We start from the raw sequence: 20,492 nt of genomic DNA on the forward strand, positions 1-20,492 counted from the left end.
CTGTTGATGATTTTAAATGGAAATATTGAGTATATAGGATGTTATTTCCCAGTTTAGTATATGGGTTGTCTACAAGAATACTTTTCTACAAGAAATGGTCATATACACTTGTTTTAGAACACCCGGGACAGCAGAGCGGTGGGTGGTCACCTCCTTTTCTTGTGGCCTAAGAACTTAGGTTTCCAAGAATTTGACTAATTTAGCCACTGAAGATTTAATACAACAGGGCTATCCAGATCCCTTTGTCTTGATTTGCCTTAAAAACCAAAGAGGATAGGAGAAGGCAAACAAGGGAAATATATTAATCCCACGAACTGAACAGAGCAAAAAATTCTGTTGCTCTTGTACTTAAAACATCTCCCCATAGGCTCATCCCTTACACTCTAGGTGGTTCATATGCGTACATTCCATGCCCCCAATTAGCCTCTGTTTCGTAGGTTCTACCAAAACCTTTCCTTGCCCTTCCAGGTGTATCCAGTGCTGTGCACTTGCTCTTAGAATCCCTTGCTTTCCCCTCTTCTATCACCCTTCTTTATTGTAACATAATACTAAGGACCTCCGTCTGTCAGATCAGAGTACTTTGTGAAGAAGAGGTTTTCATCTGGCCTATCTCCGGTTCCCAGTTTTAGCCCGGAACTTCACAATTGCAGTGTGCTCACAACTGTTTTTGCTGAGCTGAGGTGCACAGTGTCCTTGGGAAGAGAGGATCTGTGGATAGATGGGCTGCGGAACTTGCCCCTCCAGGGGCCTGCGGACTAGTCATGTACTGGAATGCCCAAGAATGACCTCATAAAGCAAGGATTCTCCTCATGGATCCTTCTCTGAGGTCTCTGCAATCTAGACGCCAAGGAAATCCCTAAGCAGAGATTTTCTGTTAGATGATAAAAGCGAGGAATAAAAATTGAACCTTTGGAAAATGTCTCAACATGTATATCATCATACCCGCCCAAGGGCCATTTCCAGTACCCTGTTGGGTAATGTATCGATGTTCTGTGCAAGACTCAGGACAATTAAGTAAATATTCTCTCTTTCTGTTGCTTATTAGGAATGTGCAATAGCAGTGGTAGCAGGGTGCCGGTGCTCTCAGCCTTTCCCCACAGGCACTCACCCACTTCTCAGATTGAGGTGCACGTCCTCGATGAGCTGGTTTCTCTGACGGGTGAGGTTTTATGAATGCTCAGCCAAACATCTTACTTCTTTGGCTTTAGTATCACGACTGGCTGGTTAAGTCAAATATTCAGTCACGCTTTTATTTGGCCTGTAGACGGAATGAGTAGTTTGACTTCATTTTGTCTTTTTTTGTTAGCTACTGTGTTAGATAATTTGAATGCTTTTTTTTTTTTGGGTAATTGACCCTATCTCAAATCAGATAAATTGAATGTCTTGTTTTTATACAGTATAAAAGTATATACATTGTGTATTTTTTTTACTGTTGTGAGAATGTGTTCATTTGTTATATATAATGGGAAAAAAAGTTATACTCAGAGAAAAATTGCAAAGCACAGGTAAATATAAACAAACAGGAAAAAGAATCACCTACAACCTCACCACTATCAACATTTTGGCAGATTTCCTGTCAAGTTTTCTTCTACCCATTTTTGTACAGTTGTGATAATTTTGAGTAGAGAATTTTATAACTTGTTTTGTTTTCATGTTAAAATTTTTTTTATTGATTTGAGAGAGAGAGAGATGAAATTGACTTGTTCTACTTATTTATGCATTCATTGGTTGATTCTTGTGTGTGCCCTGACCGGGGATCAAACCTGCAACCTTGGTGTATTGGGACAACACTCTAACCAGTTGAGCTACCCAGCAAGGACTGTTAGTGTGTTTTGCTATCCAATGGATCATAAACATTTTTCTAAATCACGGAAAATGGATAGACATATTTTAGTATCTGTATATTTCCTGAGATTGATATGCTGTAATTTACATATCCAGTTCTTTTTCTTAGACTTTTAAATCATTTCTAAGTTCTCACTACTGTAAAATAATGCTGGGATAAACACACTTGGTCCACGTCAACTGTTTGCATTTTAGATTATATTCTTTTGGGGTAGATTCCTTGGGTCAGAGGATAGGAACAGTTCTAAGGCTTTTCAGAAAAGTGTGAATTTACATTCCCCCTGGCAGTTTATGAGAATGCTCCAACACACTATATACTCTTGCCAGCATTAAATATTATCATGTTTAAGACTTTGCCAATTTTATAAGCAAAAATAATAGTTTTACTTAATTTCCATCTTCCTAATTAGTAGTGCTGCTGAACATTTTGGGGAAAGTTCATTGGCATTTGTATTTTCATCATTGACTTTTAAGCACCTGTCTAGGTGATTATTTGATTATTACCTGTTTTCCTTACAAGACTGACAGTATTTAGCTTTGCTCATTTTATACCTCCAGTGCCCACTGTAATGTCTGGCATGTAGTAGGAACTCAATAAAAACTGGTCAGATGAGTAAATAAAGATGATGCTATGTTTGTTTGAGAAGGAGTGGTTACCATTCTGTTTCAGAGGTCCAGAGAGAAAGAACTGGGAAACTGAGTGAGGATAGTGATCATCATACATATTTCAGTGGTCATTCACTCAGTATTTCATTGCAGTTTTAAAGTATATATAAACTTATATTCATAGAAGGGGGAAAGCAGACTCTAGTCCCTGCAAAAAGCTATTTATTCTTTGGGGATCTCGCTGTGTTGTGAGGTAATCACACCTCTTATTCAACTTTTTGACAGGAGGAAAGATGTTCAATGTCAGGCATTTGTGAAGAGATTCTTAAGGAGTAAACTGTTTAAGATAATTATGATTAGCACCATCTCACTTAATGCCTTTTTGGTGGTCTTGTGGACTGATTATAAAACAAGATACAACTTGTTCACACTTTTTGAGGTAAGCAGACCAGATGATCCTTTTTTTTCTTTCTATTTCACCTGTTTTAATTCTGAAAATCTTATACAGTTTTTAAGGTATTTTGTTTATGAAAATTTTCTGTAGAAAAATTCTAAGGGCTTTTAAAATATGCTCTAAAATCTAGGAAGATGGTGACAGTGGTACCATGGTTTTTTAATTTCCTTGAATCCCCTCTTAAAAAACAGAGCAACCAAATAGCAAAAGCAAAAACCCATGGGCAGCATTTGCATCAAAACTAGTTAACAAGGTGTCCTTACAAAGAGCCACAATTGTATGATTAGCCTTGGTGGCAGAGGAAGCAGTAAGAACCAACTCGTGACATACAGGGCATCCTCAATGAGATTAGTAACTGAATTCTCAGAAACTCTGGAGGTCAGAAGGCAATGCAATGATGTATTTAAAATTCTGAAGGAAAATATTATCAATTAAGAATTTTATATCCAGCAAAACTGTCCTTCAAAAAATGAGGGGAAAAATCAGGACATTCCTAGATAAATAAAAGCTGAAGGAGTTTGCTGCTAGTAGACCTGTTCTACAAGAAATGGTAAAGATAGCTCTCTAGGTTGAAATGTAACTAGACAGTAACTTAAGCCGTATGAAGAAATAAAGAACACTAAGAGTAATTCTACAGGTAAATATAAAAGCCAGTATTATTGTATTTTGGGTTTATAACTTCTTTTCTACGTGGTTTAAAATATAAATGCATAAAACAATGGTTATAGATTAATGGGCTCACAATTATAAAGATGTATTTTGTGGAACGATTGGTCTCTGGGATGCACACTGACTACCAGGGGACAGATGCTCAACGCAGGAGCTGCCCCCTGGTGGTCAGTGCACTCCCACAGCAGAAGCACCGTTCAGCCAGAAGCTGAGCTCATAGCTGGTGAGCGCAGCGGTGTTGGTGGGAGTCTCTCCAATGCTAAGGAGCGGCGAGCCAAGTGGTAAGGAGCAGCGAGCCAAGTGGTAAGGAGGGAGCAGGCGGGCAGTAAGGAGTGGCGAGCCAAGCAGTAAGGAGCGGGCAGGTGGGAGGTAAGGAGCGAGTAGGTGGGCAGTTAGGAGTGAGGGGTTCTGGATTGTGAGAGGAATGTCCTGGTTTACAGTCAGACATCCCTGAGGGGTCCCGGATTGCGAGAGAGTGCAGGCCGGGCTGAGGGACATCCTCCTACCCCCATGCATGAATTTCGTGCATCAGGCCTCTTGTTATTATATATTATTGAAGCTAAGATTGTATTAATTAAAAATAGATTGGTTATAAATTTAAGAGGTTAATTATAATCCTGAGGGTAATCGCCAAAAAATAAAAATATACAGAAAAACAAATGAGAAAGAAATGAAATGATATACTACAAAAAAAAAAAAAATCAAACACAAAAGAAAGCCATAATGGAGGAACTGAGGAACAAAAAAGATGTGACATATATAAAACAAATAGCAAAATGGCAGAAATATTTTCTTTCTTATTAGTAATTACCTTAAATGTAAATTAAACTCTGAAATTAAAAAGTCCACATATACGCTGTCTACAAGAGATTCACTTGAGATCCAACTATATAAATAGGTTTAAAGTGAAAGAACGAAAAATATCTCATGCAAAAGGAAACCAAAAGAGAGCCGAGTTGGCTATAATAACAGACAAAATAGACTTTAGAGTGGCGAGCCAAGCAGTAAGGAGCGGGCAGGTGGGAGGTAAGGAGCGAGTAGGTGGGCAGTTAGGAGTGAGGGGTTCCGGATTGTGAGAGGAATGTCCTGGTTTACAGTCAGACATCCCTGAGGGGTCCCGGATTGTGAGAGAGTGCAGGCCGGGCTGAGGGACATTCCCCTACCCAGTTCATCAAGAAGATATGTTTTCTCAAGTACATATTGGGAATTATTCAGTCTAGACCAGTGTGGTACAGGCATAGGATAGACCAAGACCTTTGGAATAGAATTGTGATTCTAGACATAAGTCAACTACCTATGGCCAATTGATTTTTTACAATGGTCTTTGCCAAGACCATTCACTGGGAGGAAAAATAGCCTCTTCATCAAATAGTGCTGGGACAACTTGATATCCACATACAAAAGAGTAAAGTTGAAGCTCTATCTCACACCCTATATAAAAATTATCTCAAAATGGATCAACATCCTAAATATAAAAGCTAGCACTCTTTAAAAAACAACATAGGGGGTAAATCTTCATGACCTTGAATTTGGCAATGGATTCTTACACACCAAGAGTATAGGTAACAACAAAAAAAGATAATTTAGACTTCATCAAAACTGAAAACATTTGTGAATCTAAGGACACTATCAAGAGTGAAAAGATAACCCACAGAATAGGAGAAAATACTTGCAAATCATATATTTCATAAGGGATTAATATCCATAATATATAATGAACTTCTACAATTCAACAATCTAAACAACCCAATTCAGAAAATGGACATGGAGCCTGGCCTGTGTGGTTTAGTGGTTAGAGCATTGGCCCGAGTGATTCTGCATCAACAGCACATACCTGGGTTACAGGTATGATCTCTGAATCTGGTTGGGGCATGTGGCAGGAGACACGTGCTCTGACCAGGCTGGGGATTGAACCTGCAACCCAGGTACATGGCTTTGCCCAGGAATCAAACGTGAGACCCTTCAGTGTGCGGGCTGGTGCTCTAACCACTGAGCACACTGACTAGGCCTCAGTGGTGAAACTTCAGCAGTATTCCCTTTAAAGGTGTATTCAGTAACTATTGATAAGATTTGTATTAGACTTTTAGCCAATCCTATATAATAAAGAGGTAATATGCAAATGGATCCTTATGCCCTCACAAGATGGCTGCTTACGACCAGGCCAGCAGGAGGTTAGTGAGGGACAACCAAACGACTGAACAGCAGGCTGTGTGGGGTGACCAAGTTGGCAGGGGGGGTTAGTGAGGGATGACCAAATGACTGAACAGCAGGCTGTGTGAGGCGACCAGGCCGGTGGGGGGGCCTTGAGGGGCGACCAGGCTGGCAAGGGGGGCAGTTTGGGGCAACCAGGCCAGCAGTGGGGGCAGTTGGGGATGACCAGACAGGTGGGGCAGTTAGGGGCGACCAGGCCAGTGGGGGGGGTGCAGTTGGGGGCAATCAGGCCGGCATGAGGGGCAGTTGGGGGTGATTAGGCTGGCAGGGGGGCAGTGAGGAGCAACTAGGCCAGTGGGGGGGCAGTTGGGGGCAACCAGGTCGGCAGGGGGGCCAGTTAGGGGTGACTAGGCCAGCAGCGGGGCAGTTGGGGGCGACCAGGTCGGCAGGGGGGCCAGTTAGGGGTGACCAGGCTGGCAGAGGGGGGCAGTTGGGGGTGACCAGACTGGCAGGTGGGGCAGTAAGGGCTGACTAGGCTGGTGGGGGAGGCAGTTGGGGGAGGCAGTTGGGGGCAACCAGGCTGGCAAGGGGGGGGCAGGTGCCAGGCCCAGGCTGGCAAGGGGGGGGCAGGTAGGGGCAATCAGGCCAGCACACAGAGGCAGTGAGGGGCAATCAGGCCGGCGAGGTGGGGGGGGGCGGCGGCAGTTAGGGGCGACCATGCAGGCAGGCAGGTGAGCGATTAGGAGCCAGTGGTCCATGATTATAAGAGGGATGTCTGACTGCCGGTTTAGGCCCGATCCTAGGGCCTAAACCGGCAGTCAGACATCCCCCGAGGGGTCCTGGATTGGAGAGGGTGCTGGCTGGGCTGAGGGGACCCCCTCCCCCAGTGCATGAATTTCGTGTACCGGGCCTCTAGTGAATAATATAAGAAAAAGTAAAAAGCATTAAGGATTAGAAAGTTTTAAAAAAGTTATCATTATTTACAGGTGATATGATTTCTCATAGAAATCCTAAAAAAACTGAAAAATTATTAATAAAGTTAATAAGTAAATGAGTCTAGCTAGTTTGCTGGATATATGATTATTAAACAAAATTAAATATATTTAATATATCAGCAAAAGAAATAGCACTCCTAATAACAAAATATAAAAAGTATTTAGAGGCAAATCTAATAAAAGATTAGAGTGATCTTTAAGGAGAAAAAAATAAAAACATATAAAGGTTGTTAAAGAAGACACAAAGAAATGGAAAGATATATCAGATCATGAATAAGGCTCAGTTTCTTAAAGATGTAATTTCCCCCAATTAATCTATAAAATAAGATTAAGAAGTCTGGCAGGATTTTTAAAAAAATATATTTTTATTGATTTTTTACAGAGAGGAAGGGAGAGGGATAGAGAGCCAGAAACATCGATGAGAGAGAAACATTGACCAGCTGCCTCCTGCACACCCCCCACCGGAGATGTGCCCGCAACCAATGCACATGCCCCTGACCGGAACCGAACCCAGGACCCCCAAGTCCGCAGACCGACGCTCCATCCACTGAGCCAAACCGGTTTCGGCCTGGCAGGATTTTTTTATGGGATGTCAAAAGTTGATGGTAGAATTTAGATAAAAGAATGAAAGGCAAAGGAAAACCAAGGTGATTTTGAAAGGTAAAAGGGAGGCTTGGTAGATTAGATTTTTTAAAGGTAAAGCTTTAGTAATTAAGGCAGGATAAAGATGCAGGGATAGACAAATAGACCAATAGAATAGGAGAGAGTACACAAAACAGACCCTGGCCTTTATGGAGACCAGGTATCCTCAGATGGCACTGTAGATGAGCAGTGCAAGGATAGACTTCATTAAGTGGTATTAGGATGATTGATTGTGCATATGGAGGAAAAATACAATTGAATCCCTACCTCACAGCACACAAGACTGGATTAAAGACCTAACTTGAAAAGTGCAACTTTAAAATGCCCAGGAGAACATATAAAACACACACACACACACACACACACACACACACACACACACACACACAGGACCTGAGGACGAAAGGTGTTCTTTTTAAAAAAATAAATGTTTTTATTTATTTCAGAAAGAGGAAAGGAGAGGGAGTGAGAGAGAGAAACATCAGTGATAAGAGAGAATCATTGATCGGCTGCCTCTTGTATGTCCCCTACTGGGGATTGAGCCCACAACCCAGGCATGTGCCCTGGCCAGGAATCAAACCATGACCTCCTAGTTCATAGGTCAATGCTCAACCACTAAGCCACACCGGCTGGGTGAGGGAAGGTATTCTTTTTAAAAAAATATATTTTATTGATTTTATTACAGAGAGGAAGAGAGAGGGATAGAGAGTTAGAAACATCCATGAGAGAGAAACATCGATCAGCTGCCTCTTGCACACCCCCCACTGGGGATGTGCCCGCAACCAAGGTACATGCCCTTGACCGGAATCGAACCTGGGACCCTTCAGTCCGCAGGCCGACGCTCCATCCACTGAGCCAAACCGGTTTCGGCAGGAAAGGTATTCTTAAAATACAAAATGCACAAGCATGACACACTCCAGATTTTCAATAGGATTACCTTTGTGGAAAGGGCAGGAGATCTGAACAATGAAAGGTAAGGCTTTGTTTCTTTTTTTTTTTTTTTTTTTAATGTATTTTATTGATTTTTTACAGAGAGGAAGGGAGAGGGATAGAGAGCTAGAAACATCGATGAGAGAGAAACATCGATCAGCTGCCTCCTGCACACCTCCCACTGGGGATGTGCCCGCAACCCAGGTACATGCCCTTGACCGGAATCAAACCTGGGACCTTTCAGTCCACAGGCCGACGCTCTATCCACTGAGCCAAACTGGTTAGGACAAGGCTTTGTTTCTTAAGCTGGGTGGTAGTATATGGTTGTTCATTATATTACTCTTTATACCTTTTTGTGTATCTTAAATATTACGTAATATTTTTTTAAAAAGCAATGATCACAATGTGGAGACCACAAATATAAGTATGCAGGACAAGTAAAAACACCAGCTGCCTTAATGTTATCCAAATGGGTAGTTGTGGCTAGAGTTACAGCATCTGACAGCATCTGACATATGTGTAAAAGGTGGTATATCTCAGAAATATTTCTATTTCCTTTCAGACATTCTGTAACCCCTTTCAACCCAATCCAACCCAAACTCATCTCAGTTGAAGGCACCCCAGTATCTCTGCCTGAAACACTGGTCTTCCTTGCCTATTCTCTTCCCTATGCATCCTTGAGTCCATCAGCAAGTCCCCTCATCACCGCCTACAGAAGACATACAGAATCTATCATCTTCTCCACACTCCACACTGTCCCTCATCAAATCCACCAAACCTCCTCTCTTGCCTATATGACGGCTAGAAATAATTCTAAGGTAAAATAAAAGTTACCTTTTCCCTAACTTGCCTCCCAGTCTCCAGGTTTGCCAGCTCCCCCACAGTCTCTTTTCAACTGAGATCTCCTAAAAATGTAAATCAGATCATATCACTCTCTTGCTCAAAATCCTCCAAGGCTGAGATTAAAATTCAGAGCCCTCACCAGCCTGCAAGGCCCTCCCTCCATGGCCTGCATCTCCTGCCCTGCTCGCCCTTTCCATTCCAGCCATGCTCACTTTGCCGTTCCTGTAACAACCCCTTCCTCACCTTAGGGCTCTCATGCTCACCATTTGGTGAGCTTCAGTGGGGCCTCCACTCACCACCTTTTCTAAAATGGTTGCCACAACTGCCCCTCCCCCACCGGACCAGTCCCTCTATCCCCTTTGGCTGTTTCATTTTCCTTCCTATCTGCTGTAGAATTTGTTTAAGCATTTGTTTCTGTCTTCACTACCAGACTGTAAGCTTCGTGGGGGCTAGACATTTTCTTTCTTATTCATTGTTGCATTTTCTAGTGCCTGAATGGTACTTGCTTGGCACATGCTCAATCAAAGCTGCTTCAATGAATGAATGAATGCATTGATGATAGGGAAAAACTTAGATGACTTCAAAAAGTACCTTTTGGTCCCTGGCTAGGTGGCTTGATTGGTTGGAGTGTTGTCCATACACCAAAAAGTTGCAGGTTTGATTCCTGGTCAGGGCACATACCTAGGCTGTGTGTTCAATCCCCAGTCGGGGAGTATATAGGAGGCAGCCAATCGATGTTTCTCTCTCACATTGATGTTTCTCTTTCTCTCTAAAATGAATACAAAAAAACGTGCCTTTTAGTAAATATAGCACAGCAAAAGAAACTATCAACAAAACGAAAAGAGAGCCCGCTGTATGGGAGAACATATTTGGCAATGATACATCTGATAAAGGATTAATATCCAAAATATATAAAGAACTCACACAACTTAACAAAAGGAAGACAAACAATCCAACTGAAAAATGGGCAAAGGACCTAAATAGATACTTCTCCAAAAAGGACATACAGATGGCCAAGAGATATATGCAAAAATGCTCCAAGTCACTAATCATCTGAGAGATGCAAATCAAAATGACAATGAGGTACCATCCCACACCTGTCAGAATGGCTACCATTAACAAACTAACAAATGACAAATGCTGGTGAGGATGTGGAGAAAAGGGAACCCTCGTGCACTGCTGGTGGGAATGCAGACTGGTGCAGTCATTATGGAAAACAGTATGGAGTTTCATAAAAAAATTAAATATGGATCTGCCATTTGACCCAGTGATCCCTCTTCTAGGAATATATCCTAAGAAACCCGAAATACCAATCAGAAAGAATGTATGCACCCTTATGTTCATAGCAGTACATTTTACAATAGCTAACATCTGGAAACAGCCCAAGTGCCCCTTAGTAGATGAGTGGATAGAAAAGCTGTGGTACATTTATACCATGGAATACTATGCAGCAGTAAAACGGAAGACTCTCTTACCCTTTGAGACAGCATGGAGGGACCTGGAGAGTATCATGCTAAGTGAAATAAGCCAGTCAGAGAAAGATAAGTATCACATGATCGCACTCATATGTAGAATCTAAGTAACAAAATAAACTGATGAACGAACAGAGTGGATCCAGAGACTCGAAGCATGGAACAGAGTGTGGAATCTTAGAGGGAATTTGGGGGAGGGTGGGAGGTAATCAACCAAAGATCTTGTATGCATATATGCATAACCCATGGACACAGATAATAGGGTGCTGAAGTCCAGGGGCGGAGGGGAGGGGGCAGGGGCAGGCGAAAGGGGGTTAATGGGGGTAAAAAGGGGACATATGTAATACTTTCAACAATAATTATTTAAAAAAATAAATAAAAGTTGAGATACGCAAAGACAAAGAAAGAACGAAAGAAAGAATGAAAGAGAAGTGCCTTTTTAGTAAATATAAAGCCACTGGAATTGTAGATGCATAAGAACTTGAAAAAGATTATTTCATAAAGTATAAACATGGAAGGAAGGCAGAATATTCTTTAGAAACAGATTAGTTAACTGGTGTGTAAGTATGTGATTAAATAGAGTAAATATGAGGAGATGTGCATTTCATCTGTATATAGAAGTTTGGATATTCAGGGTGGCCAGGAGACTCTTGAGACCTTTTCTTTGGGAAACCTTACATTCAGGGTGCTCATCATGTTGTGTTGCCTCATCCTGGTGCTTATCTAGACATTCAGCCTGTCGGTCAGTCAGTCATTCCCAAGTGTCCTGGGTCAAACCTAGCACCAGGCTTCAGACTGAGGGGCAGGGAAAAGATAAGGAGAAGGGAACCAGGCACATTGTGTGTGTACTGTGTGTCAGGGACTCTGCCTGGATCTCTCTCTCTCATATGGGTGACTCAGGAGCCCCTACCCCCAGCCAGCACACACCTGGTTGGGTGGTCCAAGCAAGGAGAGGGCCAGGACTATAGATCTGACCCCCCAAACCTTGCCACTTCTGCAGGTCTCAGAGATCTTCTTTGTGGCCATATATAGCGCCGAGTTCTATATGAAGCTCTACGTGGACCCCATTGACTTCTGGAAGGACGGCTACAATCTGCTAGACTTGACCATCATCATCGTTATCTCAATCCCCTATGCCCTCCGCAAGATCAAGGGCAAGCACTACCCTCACCTCAAGATTGCTAATGGCATGCAGTCTCTGCGCATCCTCAAGCTTATCACCTACAGCCGGGGCATCCGGGTGAGTGACCTAGGAGTGTGTGGTTCTGGGAGTGCAGGTGACAGGGTCTAGCTGCCCACCAGCCCCTGATGAAATAATAATTGTGCTCCTATCATCCAGTTATTGAGTCCTACTATATAGCAGGTTGATCATTACTGAGATTACCTCAGTTAATCTTTTTTTTTTTTTAACTATTTTTATTGAGGTATTATATGTGTACATATCTTACTATTACCCCCCCCACCCCACACCCACACATGCCCTCCCCCCCCAGAGTTTTGCGTCCATTGTTTATGCTTATATGCATGCATACAAGTCCTTCGTTTGATTTCATAACTCCCCCACCTTTCCCAAACTTTCCCCCTGTACTTTGAAAGTCTGATGCTTTACTGTCTCTGTATCTATCTTTTTGTTCACCACTTTATAATGTTCTTTACTATCCCTAAATGAGTGAGATCATGTGGTATTTTTCTTTCATTGACTGGCTTATTTCACTTAGCATAATGTTCTCCAATTCCATCCAGGTTGCTGCAAATGATGAGAATTCCTTCTTTTTTATGGCAGCATAGTATTCCATTGTGTAGATGTACCACAGTTTTCCGATCCAGTCATCTGCTGATGGGCACCTAGGCTGTTTCCAAATCTTAGCTATTGTAAATTGTGCTGCTATGAACATAGTGGTGCATATATCCTTTCTGATTGGTGTTTCTAGTTTCTTCGGATATATTCCCAGGAGTGGGATTACTGGGTCAAATGGGAGTTCCATTTTCAGTTTTTTGAGGAAACTCCATACTGTTCTCCACAGTGGCTGCACCAGTCTGCATTCCCACCAGCAGTGCACGAGGGTTCCTTTTTCTCCGCATCCTCGCCAACACTTGTTGTTTGTTGATTTGTTGATGATAGCCATTCTGACAGGTGTGAGATGGTTACCTCAGTTAATCTTAAAACAATTGTAGGAAAAGTATTATGAGCCCCATTTTATCGATAAAGAAATCGAGGCCCCAGGTCACTCAGTCGGTGATGCCAGAGACTGGAAAGGTGTGTCTCGCTCTAGAGGCCACCTGGCCTTTCCCTCTCCCCGTGCTGCAAGGTGGACCATCTTCTCATGGCACAGACTCTTCAAACTACATGCCCCGGGCGGGGGGGGGGGGTGGGCTCCAGCTTTCTGGTGGCCTGCTTTCCCCAAACAGCTAAAAATCTGCTGCTGCTTTTGATGGGAACAGTCTCATTACTTGGTTCAGGTGGCTCCGGCAGTGCTGCTCCTGCTGAGAAGGGGTGACCGGCCTTTCCTTGGCTCAGAAGGTTTCAGAACAAATCTCAGAGCTGACCCAAGCATACCCTTAGTATTCCGCCTGGATGCAGGATGTTTGCCCTGGCTCGGCCCCCAGTGTCCACGCTTCTCCAGGAAGGGGCTGGTTTGGACCTACTTGACCAGTTAGGGTGTGTTAGCCTGTTTGGCTGAGAAATCACTTCCAGCCTAGCCTGTGTGTCTATCCAGGGCCTAGGCCTGACACTCAGGGACCCCAGTCCTAGGTGGAGAAGAGAAGGAGAATGTTAAAGGGCTCCCCCGGCCACAGGGCCCCAGTCATTCATTCTTTGCCCTCACAGAGTCACACACGTGTATGTGTTCCCTCCCAAACAATGTAGTCCAGCCCTCCTCTTGTGAAGCTTTTGGGAAGAGGTGTCTATAACCCCAGACCCCACTTCCTTTTCTGGCATTTATGCCCTGGCTTCTTCCCTCCACTCGAAGTAGCTAGTCTCTCTGAGGTTACCCACAACCTCCTTGTTCCAAGCCCACTGGCCATCTCCCTTGGCAGCCTTGTCCCTGCCTCTTCTTGGTTTTCCTCCTGCCGCTCGGGCATGACTCTTTGGGTACATGTGTCCTTCGCCCGGCTCCTAAGTGTTGTTTTCTAAGGGCTATGTCCTGAGTTCTCCTCTTTGCATATTCTTTTTGGGTGATCTTTTCCACTTTTCAGGAGTCTTTACCTGCCCACATCTCTCTCTTTGACCTTCAGACCCAACTGCCTCCTGGGCATCTTGCATGCTCCTCAAACTCAACGTGTCTAAACTAGAAGTTATCACTCTCCCCCATCCCCACGCTCAGATCCCAAACCTTGGCGCCTCCTCCTCTATTTTATCTTTTGCTGAAAAGCACCCCTCCAACCCTATTCAACTTCCAAGTAATAAATTTGAATGTTCGCTTTGATTCCTCTCACCCAAAGTCCTGCTGTATGGCCTCCTAAATAGTTATTGACTATTTTCATCCCCATAGTCATTTTTTCTCCATCACTATCCATTCACCTTTACCTGAATTCCTGCAATGACTTCCCACGCTACGGAGAGTTTTGGATCAGAAATGTCCCAGCAGCTGGGGGAATCTCTAACGTGCACGTCATGTCAGGACGCCCTTCCTTTGTAAACCTGAGCCTGGCTCCCCTTGCTTGTAGGCTAGAGACAGACCCAGTAATAGACCTGGAAGTGGGGATGGGAGTATCTAAGGTGCTGGGCATTGGAGTCGAAGTGTAGGTTCAAGAGTAAGGTGGGTGGCCAGGAGAGAAAACTGGGAGGTAAGTGCCAGGTCGGGGGCACCAAGGGAGGAGGGTCTAAAGTGGTGCAAGGGTCACTGGAGATGAGGAAGTCAAGCGAGGAGGAGACCTGGGGGATGGTGGGTATCCATAGAGATGCTGAAGGCCCCCAGGATGGCAGCAGGATGGGGTGGAGCCTGGGGGAGAGATTTTGAGACACGGGGTGGAGAGGGAAGCTGGAAGGTTTGCCCTGCTCAGAAGCAGGGGCTTTGTCCACGGAGGCGGAGGCTCCGAGGATAGGGCAGAGGGTGGCCTCCTGATCAGGCCGTAGGGGACAGGCAGACTCCCTTGAGAGGGCTGCTGAGGAGTGATGTCCTCAGGCAAGAGAGGGTCCTCTGGGGAGGCCGTGGAGTGAAGGTGGTGGCACGAGGCAAAGGTCTTGATAGTTGGGCCCATGTTCTGCCACTGTATTGGAGTGTGACCCTGGCCAACCCCTTTCCTTCGCTGAGCCTCTGACCCCTCATCTTGATGTGGGAAGAATGATAACACCTACCTATCTTGAAATGATGTCTGTGACAGCGTCTATGTAGGTGAACATGTATTGAGCACCTACTACATGCAAGACCCTGGGTCATGAAGAATGAATGATGAGGAGCTATGCACGGTGCTCCCCAGCAGGGGCAATGTAGTGGGAGGTGAGACGAAGTTCACAAGACAGAGACTTGCCTGGGAAATGGGGCCCAGAAAGAATGGGAAGCCACCTTCCTCTCAGCCCTCTTTATTCCCACTACCTGAGTGGCTCCCTCTTCTTCCTGGGCCTGAAAGAGCATTCAGGGCTGGCCCTCAGGGAGAAGCAGAACACCTTGGGATGACCATGAATCCAGGAAGGGGTTCAAGTGGCTGATGGGGGACTACCCAGACCTGAGACAGCACACGATCTGCCCACAGATGACAGAGAGTGGAGGCCAGGCATTGGTCCAGCCCTCAATCTGGGCAGAGCTCCCCTCCCTCTTCCACTCCTTTTACCTTCTTCCCTCCCTCCTCCCTTCCTCCCTCCCTCCCTCTCTCCATTCCTCCCTTTCTCCCTCCCTCCCTCCCTTTCCCCTCCATCTCTCCATCCAACCATTGGTGGAGCATCTACTACATGCAGACAGGACACTGGATGCTGGGGAGAGCTGTGGTCTGGGCAGACTGGACCTGAGCCCTACCCCGCCTGCAGCCTTGCCTAGTCCCGTGCCTCTGCCTTGCAGACGCTCATCACCGCCATTGGGCAGACATTCTACACTGTGGCCTCTGTGCTCATCCTGTTCTTCATCCTGATGTACATCTTCGCTATCCTGGGCTTCTGCCTGTTTGGAGATCCAGATAAGGGTGACCTGAAAAACTGGGGGAACCTGGCTGTGGCCTTCTTTACCCTCTTCAGCTTGGCGACGGTACTGTGTTTGGGAACAGTGGTGGGGGAAGGGGCCTTGAGAAGGGACTGTCAGCTGGTGTGAGTGTGGACATTCTGGGCTTCCCGGGGGGCCTTCCCCATGTTTGGACACTTCGCTGGGCTGGGGAAGCTGAGGCAGAAACTAGTGTCCTGGCCAGGGGTCCCTCTCTGTCTCTAATCTTGTGACTCCCTAGAGCATTCGCATTCGTCTCACAGGGTTGTAAAAATTTCAGAGTTCTCAAAAGATGATTCATTTGGATTAAGTTTAATTTAAAAGTGAAACCCATGTCACAAATCTACCCAAGTCTAGAAGTCTGGACTCTATTGGGCTCTGGAAAGACTGGAGTCTATCCGAAGAAGGCCTTGGCAGAGAAAGGCCGTGTCTTCTGGGAAGGATGGGACGCCTTTTGGAGCAGACCCCCAGGGCACCTTGGCCAGAAGTGCCCCCACCCAGTGAGTGGTGCCCTGTACCACCAGGCCACCCGTCTGCACTGGACTCAGTGGACTGGGGATGTGTGCAAGGGCTGATATGGAGGAAGTGACAACCTCCATCTAGTGGGGTGAGGGCTCCCCTAAGGTAGGTGAGCAGGAGGCTTACACCACTGGGCCTTGACACTTGGCATGCCTTCCCCTGCCCGAGCAGGTCGATGGCTGGACAGACCTGCAGCAGCAGCTGGACGACAGGAATTTTATTCTGAGCCGAGCATTCACCATCATCTTCATCTTGCTTGGCTCCTTCGTCTTCCTCAGCATGTTCGTGGGTGTGATGATCATCCACACCGAGGTGAGGCTGCAAGCGTAAGGATTGGGGGTCGGCTTTGGTGTGACAGGCGGGGCTGTGGGCCAAGTCTCCAGGGAGGACCTGAGCTCTCTCCATCCTAAAGCGGAGGGGAGGTGGCCAGGTGGGCAGGAGCGTGGGAAGTCACTGCAGCTGCACTGGCAGCTTGAGTTGGGGGCTGGCCCTGTATGGAGGGTTCCTCCTGCTAAAGGGTCTGAGCAGCAGTGCAAGGCTAGGGAAGAAGAAAGACGGGGGTGGGGGGCGGTGGTGGTGTGCAGTGGGAGCCCTCACTTTCCCTCGTCACCCCACTCTCCAGAACTCCATCAAAAAGTTTGAGCGGGAGCTGATGCTGGAGAGGCACATGACGCTCATGAAAGAGAAGCAGGTGATCGTGAAGCGGCAGCAGGAGGAGGTCAGCAGGCTGATGAAGACACAGGTAGGTGATCTCCACAGGCAGGTGGGCAGCACCTGCATGGACAGTCAGGGCGGAAGCAATGGCCAAAAAACGGGAGTGGAAGGTGGCCTCAGGCATCTGCGGCCTTAGGTGAGGCAGGTAATACCTCCTGTATTTCCCAGAATCAAGCTTTATTTCCTGTACGCTTGTATTTCTCTGGACCTGTGAATGTGGAGTGCTGTGGTTACAATAGTATTTCCCTCCTTCCCGGCAGGGCTGTTCTGCTGGGCCTTGGCCTGGAGTGCTCTTGTTACCGAGGCCTCACTGGGCGCCAGGTGGGCACGGCCCCCGTCCTCTGCGTGGGTGAGGCCACGGAGGCCCTGACAGGTGTTCCTAACCTGGTTTTCTAAACCGAACAAGAATGAGCACAACAGGCTGGAGATTTTGTCAGGCAGGACACAGCTGTAAAGGGCTGGGCGTCTTCTCTTTGCAGCCCAAGTGCTCTGAGCTCCCTACGTGGAGCCCTGGTGCTCTGCCAGGTCCTGAGCCGGACTCTGCCCCTCTCTCCCCACGTGGTTAGCACCTCCCTCCTCAGCCTCTGCCCTGAGGCAGAGACATCTGCCTTTCTTGACTGTGTTCAAGGTTAGTTCAGAGCAGGTGAGGCCATGCTGAATCCCACTCTGGCTCTCACCGGTCCCTTTCTGTGTCACCTGTTCTCAGTGATGGTAGCTCAGGAGGCTCCCTCGGTCAGAGAGTCCAAGTTCAGACAGGGCCAGGGTCAGCCCTCCGCCTGGGCCCCTTGTGGAGGGTCCCCAGGTTTCTGTACATTTTGAGAATCACCTCCTTCTTGTCACTGATCTCTCTGTGCCTCCCTCTCTAGGCAAATGTTGACTACAAAAGTTTTGGTGAGCTGGTGGAGAACTTCAAGAACACCCTGCAGCACACTGACCCCATGGTCTTGGATGATTTTGCCACTAGCCTGCCCTTCATCGACATCTATTTGTCCACTCTGGACAACCAGGACACTACGATTTACAAGTCAGTCCCAGCACCACTGACCTAGCCCTAGGGTGCCAGGACTTTCCTGGCCTCACTTTCTTGAGGGCAGGGCCATGCCAGGTGCCCTGGGAAAGCAAGGGGGCAATGGCTGGGCAGAGCCAGGCCCTTCAAGGGGTACAGGGTTCCATGTATGCACAGGGCCTGGACTCTGCCCCCTGCCCCTCCCCAGCCTACCATGGCCTGCATTTAAATGCTGGCTCCTCAGACTCCCCGGGCCCTTCCTCACTAACCCTTTCTCAGGGGCAGAGGAAAGAGCTGAGGCTTCTGGCCTGGTTCTGCTAGGGCCCTTTCTCTGTGACTCTGGGCAAGTCTCTGCCCCTTCCCCTCTGCCTCATGAGGGGCTGCTGGGCCGATTCTATGGAAATGAGAGCTTGGCCTGGCCCAGCGTCGTGCTCCGTGCAAGTTAGCTGGGGTTTTACTGGCCATTACTGCCAGGAAGGGGACCTGGGCATGGGCATTAAGGAGCCACCTTGGGCTCTTGAACAAGGAGGGACAGGATTAGCTTAGCTTCTTGACAGACGTCTCCTGGAGGGCTTTGTGGACAGGAGGAACTGGAAGGAGGGCATCAGGGAACACCCACCTTGGCCCAGAGTGGACCAGGCAGGGTCTGGTCTTCTCTGCAGTCACCACACACAGCCCAGGAGTTTGTTGTCCCCAACCTGACTCATGCAGTGAAATGACTCCCTCCAGGCCACAGGTGGAATGGAATGGCAGACCTGGGTTCTGGCCCCTGACTGGGCTCTGAAGTCCTTGCTCTTTCCTGACCCCACACCTGCTAGGGGTGGTGGGTGCCAGGTGCAGGCCTGCGATGGGGGAGCCCAGTGGCACAGAGCCCGCCCCCGCGCTCAGGCCCTCTCCTGCCCCACTTGCAGGCTCCAAGAGCTGTATTACGAGATTGTGCACGTGCTGAACCTGATGCTCGAAGACATGCCCCAGAAGAAGCAGTCGCTTTCCTCAGCAAAGATTGACGAGAAGTAGTGTGGCTGGGCACCCGGCGCCGAGGGCTCCCAGGCTGGGGCAGCCCCCATTAAACACAGGCTTTCTGAACCCGCCTCTTCACGGTTGCTGTGAGCATGGCGTTTCCCCACCTTTGGGGGTTGGGTCTGGACGGGTGCCCATGAAGCCTGATCCTCTGACACCACCCACCTCAAGACACAGCCAGGCCTTGGGAGTGAGAGGAGGAGGCTCAAGACTCATCCTGGCCTGTGGCCACTTCCAGGGCCACGCTGGGTCTCTCCTCCTTGACCCCAGCAGCAAGAACCCACTGTGTTCCTGGGGAAGCCCCCTGAGGACCCCAGGCCTAGCCGCCCCGAGTGCCTGGCCCCTTTGAGCTGATGTGGCCTCTTCCCTCGGAACCTCTGCTGGGCTCAGCTACGGGCCGCCCCACACCTGGAGAGCTGCATCTCTCTGTGGGCCCAGTGCTCTGGGGACCCCTCTTTGGAGTCGTCTCTGCTTTCTCCTAGGCTCACAGTGGTCATGGTGCGCCAGGCGTGCGACTGTGACTGGCGGGACTCTGTTGTGCGGCCATGGAGCTCAGGGTGGGCGGGTCTGGCTGGCCAGCAACAGGCACTTTGGGCTGCTTCCCCTCGTGTGGCTGGTTAGGACTCCCCACGGAAAAGGTGCGATTTTCTGCAACATTTCTAGCCACATGACTGCCAGAGCTGCCCAGGGCCTGGTCCCAACTGCTCTGGTCATGACGGGGCCATCCGAAGGCCCAGGTAGGGCAGGGCGGCTGGTACCCCCTGTTCCCAATGGGCCAGGCCAGAGGTCTGGCTGTTTCCCTCTGCTCCATTGCTGGGGAGCATTCTTGAGGCCTGTCACCTTGGCAGTTACATCTCAGACAGAGGGAGGGCGGGTTCTGGGTAGACCTGGTGGGGGAGACCAGCACCCATAGCTGAGTGCGGAAGGATCCCAGACCCACACTGGGGAGTCAGGTCAGCAGAAAACACGTCGGGTAGAGTTGAGAGTGACTGCACAAAAGGGTCCCATGGGCTCCAGGCCTGGGTGACAGCACCCCTGAGGCCACATGACAGGGGCAGGTGGAAACCTATATTCATGGTTTCGTTTATACATTGACTGTTTACTGAGCTGTGTTGGGTGCTGGGGGTTCTGTGAAGAGAAGCCCACAATCTAGTCCTGGCCCCCTGGTGCCTACGGTTGTGTAGGGGAGACAGAAGTCCAGTCAGACTGAAAGAAAGTTTCCCTGAGGAAGTGACAATGTTTGTTTGCAGAGAGCACGCATCTTGTAAGATACTCAAGTCATTTCCATTTGCAAATGTTCACATTCTCAGGACCAAATTGAGAATTGTGTGAACAATGCCAAGGATAGCTCTGGAGAGTGCAGCCTGTGGCCATGCTCTGGGGAGCCCTCTGGGGCTGGGATTGTAACCTAGCTGCTCCCTGGGGTGGCGAGAACTTTGTGCCAATGCCTGGGGAGGTGGGCCTGAAGTTAGCAGGGTGTCTGTGCCCTCGGAGGGC

The 20,492-nt window shown here is 47.6% G+C and overlaps 1 protein-coding gene across 2 annotated transcripts; it reads left to right on the forward strand.

Annotated features, from left to right (window-relative positions):
• The first annotated feature begins 798 nt into the window (after positions 1 to 798).
• Positions 799 to 19,061, forward strand: CATSPER3 (cation channel sperm associated 3). 2 transcript variants are annotated; one of them, XM_008142142.3, is made up of 8 exons: positions 799 to 1,014; positions 2,737 to 2,890; positions 11,608 to 11,847; positions 15,602 to 15,784; positions 16,427 to 16,567; positions 16,878 to 16,997; positions 17,836 to 17,993; positions 18,887 to 19,061. In XM_008142142.3, the coding sequence occupies exons 1-8, from the start codon at positions 917 to 919 to the stop codon at positions 18,990 to 18,992; spliced, it is 1,200 nt and encodes a 399-aa protein (XP_008140364.2). In that variant the 5' UTR covers positions 799 to 916; the 3' UTR covers positions 18,993 to 19,061. The 2 variants fall into 2 exon arrangements, with proteins under 2 accessions (XP_008140364.2, XP_054572971.1); XM_054716996.1 differs by lacking the exon at positions 799 to 1,014 and adding an exon at positions 1,142 to 1,159.
• The last annotated feature ends 1,431 nt before the right edge of the window (positions 19,062 to 20,492 follow it).

Source organism: Eptesicus fuscus, chromosome 6 (genome assembly GCF_027574615.1).
Source record: "Eptesicus fuscus isolate TK198812 chromosome 6, DD_ASM_mEF_20220401, whole genome shotgun sequence".
Classification (NCBI taxonomy): Eukaryota; Metazoa; Chordata; class Mammalia; order Chiroptera; family Vespertilionidae; genus Eptesicus; species Eptesicus fuscus.

Bases quoted from the DNA above. Each gene is read 5' to 3' on its own strand.
- CATSPER3 (XM_008142142.3), top strand. From the start codon at position 917: ATGTCTCAACATGTATATCATCATACCCGCCCAAGGGCCATTTCCAGT. The intron at 11,848-15,601 runs GTGAGTGACCTA...TCTGCCTTGCAG, and splicing joins CCTACAGCCGGGGCATCCGG to ACGCTCATCACCGCCATTGG. The intron at 16,568-16,877 runs GTGAGGCTGCAA...CCCACTCTCCAG, and splicing joins TGATGATCATCCACACCGAG to AACTCCATCAAAAAGTTTGA.